This window comes from Benincasa hispida, chromosome 7 (assembly GCF_009727055.1).
Source record: "Benincasa hispida cultivar B227 chromosome 7, ASM972705v1, whole genome shotgun sequence".
Lineage (NCBI taxonomy): Eukaryota > Viridiplantae > Streptophyta > Magnoliopsida > Cucurbitales > Cucurbitaceae > Benincasa > Benincasa hispida.
The window spans coordinates 39,938,191-39,943,946 of record NC_052355.1 but is presented as its reverse complement, the minus strand read 5'-3'; the positions used below and the strand labels follow the sequence as shown (position 1 = coordinate 39,943,946).

General features: G+C 35.0%; 1 protein-coding gene across 1 annotated transcript; it reads right to left on the bottom strand.

Annotated features, from left to right (window-relative positions):
- Positions 1-335: 335 nt before the first annotated feature.
- Positions 336-5,143, bottom strand: LOC120080770 (chaperone protein dnaJ 15). The gene is made up of 11 exons (XM_039035395.1): positions 4,506-5,143; positions 3,897-4,020; positions 3,138-3,220; positions 2,946-3,057; positions 2,760-2,864; positions 2,523-2,573; positions 1,725-1,814; positions 1,458-1,566; positions 1,188-1,336; positions 1,050-1,103; positions 336-921 (listed from the first exon to the last, which is right to left on the bottom strand). The coding sequence occupies exons 1-11, from the start codon at positions 4,634-4,636 to the stop codon at positions 700-702; spliced, it is 1,230 nt and encodes a 409-aa protein (XP_038891323.1). The 5' UTR covers positions 4,637-5,143; the 3' UTR covers positions 336-699.
- Positions 5,144-5,756: the final 613 nt, after the last annotated feature.

Here is a 5,756-nt window from a genome sequence, read left to right as displayed (position 1 = left end):
ATTATTGGAACAACTTTGTTCCCTTAGTATTGTTGCATTGCACGTGTGTCCCTGTTCATCAACACATCTTCAACTTACATCATTGTCTGAGAATTCTGTTTAGGGTACCCTACCAAGTCTTTAAAATATAAGCCCCACCAAAAGTGACCTGTTTTGGTGTTATATTTGCTAAAGATATGATAGCCAAATTTCCTACTTTAGGCCTGTTTGAAATTGCTTTCAAAGTGCTTAAAAAAGTGTTTTTAAGTACTTAAAAAACCATTCCAAACATGCCTCAGATCACTCTAATTAATTATCTCAGCAGCAACAGCAACACAAAGTATCAAAGAAAAGTCCAGCAACAACCAGTGGATACCATGGTGGGATTCAAATTAATAGAAAATTGTATATTATACACTCGAGTTTTCTTCACAAACCAAATAAACAAATTTATTACCACTAAAGAAACTAATAAATATACCTCTACTAGAAAATTTTTGAGAACTGAGCAAGTCACTCAATACACTCATAAACAGAATGGCATGAATACACAATTTTTCTAATATAGCTCTTCTTCAAAAACCCATATCGTAGATACAGTAAACAGTATTATCAGGCAACTCACAAGAAACAAAGCGGCTTGATGGGCACCCAATTGCTTAATGTTTGCCCACCAAAACTTCCCAGAGAGAAGCAAAATTTGAAATGCCCCATGTAATCTCAACCGAGCTTTCTGTCTGACCCTTTGAGATTAAGATTAAACCATTTCTTCTTGGTAGGTTTGTCCTTTCCATCTAAGCCCCCATCTTCTCCGGCAGTGTAAACTTTTGAATCATCAACTTTTCCATTACTTAAGCTACTGGCAATATCATTATGGTTTGCTGGTCCGGAAACCGTGAAAGAAGAGTGAATGCTATCTCTCTTTTTTAGAAGTTCATCGACCTGCAATGAAGAAAATTACGATAAAACAGCGCTATGCAAATAAGACATAGAGTTGCATCACTTGCATTCAAAACTAGAAGAAAAGCTAAGACAACTACGAAGTATCAGATTGAGAAAAGAATGCATACAGATTGTTTTTCCTGACTGTATCGGTTTGTAACTTCTTGAAAGTGTGCAAGTGCCTACAAAGTAGGAAGTTGACCTTCAGACGAACATATCAGAAAAAAGATAATTTCCATATATCTAGACAATGCCAGAGTTAATACCTTCCTATATTCAGTTTCAAATTGCCGCAACTCATTTCTCTTTCTTAAAATTTGAGCTTCAATTTCTTTGAGCTTCTCTGTCGTATCTTCATATGATTTTGCACAAAGTGCCTCAATTGTGTAGGTTGCAGACTTGAAGAAGTTATCGCCTGAACAATCACGCAGGATGACCACAAATTATTGTGACAAATACTAATTTAGATACTAAGTTCAAAGAAAAGGTCAATTAATCAAGTTCAAAGAAAACACCAATTAATCAACAGCTTATACCATAGACAGCAAATATATGCGTTCCAGCTTTCAGTTCTGAAACCTCACAAGGTTGAAGGCCTTCCAACCTCTTGAAAAAAGCAGCCTCAGGGTCCTTGGCCATTGCTAACTGCACTACCATGCATATTAATCAGCCATCACAAGAGAGCAAACTTCTGAACTCGTGACAGAACATCCAATCAGATCCGACCATAAAAAATTTGAAAAGAACAATTTAATAATAATACATGGATGATCTAATGACTAAAATATTTGGCATCAACATACCGCATTCACAGTTGAATCCATCCTGTATACTTGAAAATGTAGAAAATACATTCCAACAGATGAAACCTTGCCATTTTTCTCACTATCCTCCTGTTCATGAAGATACGCAATATTTGTTGCGAAGAGATTAGTCAATCCCACAAGTATATAAATGGATTACAACTGAAAATTAAAAGTTGATGCATGTCCAAAGGGGCTTTTATGATAAAGTCATTACCATTTATACAAACAATACTTTACAGCAGTGGTTCCTAAAGTAGAACCATGTTATAACTAGGACGCGAAGAAAAACTTATCAGCCACCCCAAGAAATTAAAACTTCATTTTAAAATGTCTCCATGACCAGTCCATTGCATTATAAAGAGTTGGGAAAAAATCAACTTTACTAAGCAAAAATCAAATAGGTGGAAGCATCAGCTCTCACCTTCACTCCAACCAATCCAAACCGATTTTTGCCCCTACCAAATATTCTTACCACTTTTAGGAAGCCCAGTAACTCACAGCGTATATAGGGAATATACAAAAGCTGGCACGTTATAAGCATCTAAAAACTGCAGTATATAACAGATAAACCACTTTCCTTGACATCCAATTTCTGCATTGATGATTCCATCAAACCATTGTTATTTCCTCAGCGTTTAGTATATTTTAACTAATTCCTCAAGTTCTTACTACCCATCGTTCAACATTCATCTTTCAGAAAATACATATGAAACAATAAATAAAAAAAATAATAATAATGAGAACCAATGCCAGAAACTCAGACACAAGAGCATCAGAGATATTAGTGCACAATACCTGTAAGGCTAAACCATAACCACCATTGGCATCTTGCTCAAAGTATAGCAGCTGAAAATTAAAGATTGCACTTGTTAGAACTACACCAAAAAGAGCAATTCACCACACAGAATTCAACAAAAAAGAGATCACAGGTTATAATTTCAAGAAAAAGCAGCAAGCCAAAATGCATATCTTCCCCATACACCCAAAAACAAAAAAACAATGATTTAATATATATACACACATAAAAAAGACCTTAAGTTTGCTTTGAGCAGTGGAAGTAACTCTGACAACAATGCCTGCCGCAGCCTGTTGATCATTGATTGTTACACCAAAGAAGTGAGCACACTGTTTATCTACCTGCAGTGAAGCATTGCATAAGTGAAGGGAATTTAAGGGAAAGAGCAAGCTTCGTCATTATAAGAAGAACTATATAAGCACCTTCCCACTGACTGATGTTCCAATAGGAAGAGGTCTGATGGTAACAGTTCCATTTAGAGCTTCTTCGAGTACATTGGCTGATATCGTAGTCTTAATGGGGACACCCAACTTGCTATAAACAGACAAACTTAAGATAGATTAGAGAGATTGCAGATTAGAGGAACCTCAAGTACCAAAAACAATATATATTACCTGAACAAAGCTGCAAACATGGTATTAACGGTGCCCAAATTGGATAAGTCAATTTCCATGTCCATACCATCCACATCAAGAGCCTGGAAGGATATTTTAGAAGTACATGAGGATGTAACCTTTTTCGGAAGATGATGAGTTTCATTTGCATCCATTGAAGCTTTGAAACATCAACAGCACAAAAGTAAAATAAATAAACAAACAACATAATTAACTCAGTATCACAGAATTCCTCCAAAATTGTTTAGATTTTTTCTACATCTATCTATGAAATTAAATAGGACTGAAGGGTTTTTCTTTTTTTTTTTTTTTTTTGTGGTGTTGGGGGGGGCGCGGAGCGGACAACACTTCATTAGGCAAAACTCAAAAGATAGAGAATACTGTTAAATGAAGCTTCAGTTAACAATTGAGAAAATTAAAGACTTGTGGTTGTATATTGAGATCATGTGATGATAATAACCTTTGCACAGTAGTCCATTTACGTTTTCATTCCATTTACAATTCTACTCTGCTCGCTTATTAAAATGCCTAAGGTGACTTTACACATATCATGCTCTACTTGTAATTGTTCCCATCTCTTTGGAGGCTATAATTGCCCAGTACAAAGCTACAAGCAAACCTACATAGAAGAAGTTGTTTACACAACGAACAAAAATGCATTCTATCCTTGGATATATAATTGTCTGTTACAAATAGAAAAAAGCAATGTCCACGTTGAGAAGAATAAAGTAGGAAGAAAAGAAAGATTGAGAAAAAAACCTCAAATCCTGCAGTGTCATACTGCCTTCTCTTCTCTGGATCAGATAAAATGTTGTAAGAATAAGCAACCTCCTTGAACAATTCTGAAGCCTCAGGATTCCCTACATTTTTATCAGGATGATACCTGCCCATCATGTGAATTGAAAATCAGAACATAAACAACAGATCATCAACAAGCTATATTTGATGATGTTATTAGTCTAGACAATGTGGATAGATCATAGATGTTAATTATCAGAAAACTCCTTTATGGCCCCTTCATCCCCACGCTAACATCATAATTCACAAGCTCTAGCAACTAACTAAACCAGAACAAACTAAAATGGCATTCAAATATTGAATTCACCACTTTAGTACAGAAAGTAAAATGAGAACCAGAAACGGTAGATGACCCTAAATATAACTCTACGCATATCAGTCGATTGAAATGACAAAAGGCGGAAATTATATTAATCCTGAATACGAATGGAGCGTGGCCATTTGACCTGGGTTAGCACTGTATAAGCAGTAATCAGCAATCACACCTGAATTTGAACTTCACATACCATATTCCACATTTTTAAAAGAACAGAAAATGTTTCCATAGAACGTGAATTGCGTAAAACTTACTTGAGCGCGAGTTTCCTATAAGCAGTCTTAATTTCCTGATCTGTAGAATCTCTGGATACAGATAATACCTCATATGGGTCTCGTCGAAGAGCCGGGGTTGAAGGTCCTTCCGTCTTTGAACTCGTCCTCATCTCACTCCCTCACTCTGAATTCCCAACTAACAAATGCTATGAATGAATCAACAGAAAGCCCACTTCCAAAATCATATGATATCCACGTACATACCCAAAACCTCGACAAAATTCGCACGATTTGAGAAGCTGACTGGATCGCTCTTCCTTGGGATAAAATCAACAAAAAGGAAGGATAAACAGAGGAGTAGGATCGTCTTCTTAACTGAAATATCGGGTGATTTAAAACTGAAAGCAAATTTGGGAGTTGAAGAAAAACAGGAATTGAGAAAAAGGAGAGGTCTTTGAATCTTGGCACTCGTTCTTTAACTCTGTTTTCTTTGCTTCGTCGATGGATTGGCTTCTACTTTTTCGTCGACCCTTCTTCGAAAAGAAAAGAAAACAGGGAAATTTTTCAAATTTCGGCTCACAAATTTTGTAAATTTTAGTTTTTTTTTTTTTTTTCTTTTTTCTTTTCGAAACGGTCCACCGTCTGTCAGTCGTCAGGGCTACCCTTTTCCTTTGCTTTCGCTTGTCGTACCTTTCTTTCTTTTTATTCTTTTTTTTTTTCCTCTCACTTTCATTTTTCTATTTTTTTTTTTTTTTTCCATTTGAAATAAGCTTATTATATTGAATGATGATCCATTATTGCTCTATTGAGTTATATAGTTGCCTATGACCCAACTCTAACTCAAGTTGTTGCAATCCTGACTGTCTCATCATAATTTTTAGATACAAATCCTATAATTAATTATTTTATTTTATATCTATTTTATATACATATTTAACATACTCCTCCCTTCTTTCTTCCTACATCCAAGAACTATTGTCACATTGTGGCGGTCTCATAAAATAATTTATCTAATTCAACTAGTTTTTTTTTCTTTTTTTTTTATTAAATACTAATTAATGTCCCATGAATAAGAATTTAGTTTTTAATTTTAAAATTTTTCAAATTTATTATATCTAAAAACATGATAGGATGATTCATCACTTGAAATACGAATGTTAAAGAAAAGCATTATAACAACAAAATACCAACAACAAGAAAATTAGTAAAAGCACACAAAAATTGGTAACTCAGTCCGAGGATAAACTGTTGGGGTTGATGCCCTAAATCTCGTGTGTCTTGTAATTTGTA

Excerpts from the sequence above, each read along its gene's own strand:
- LOC120080770 (XM_039035395.1), bottom strand. The coding sequence starts at position 4,636 with ATGAGGACGAGTTCAAAGACGGAAGGACCTTCAACCCCGGCTCTTCGA. Across the intron at positions 3,058-3,137 it reads ATGTTTGCAGCTTTGTTCAG|CAAGTTGGGTGTCCCCATTA; the intron begins GTAATATATATT and ends GTCTGTTTATAG. Across the intron at positions 2,865-2,945 it reads GAACATCAGTCAGTGGGAAG|GTAGATAAACAGTGTGCTCA; the intron begins GTGCTTATATAG and ends GCTTCACTGCAG.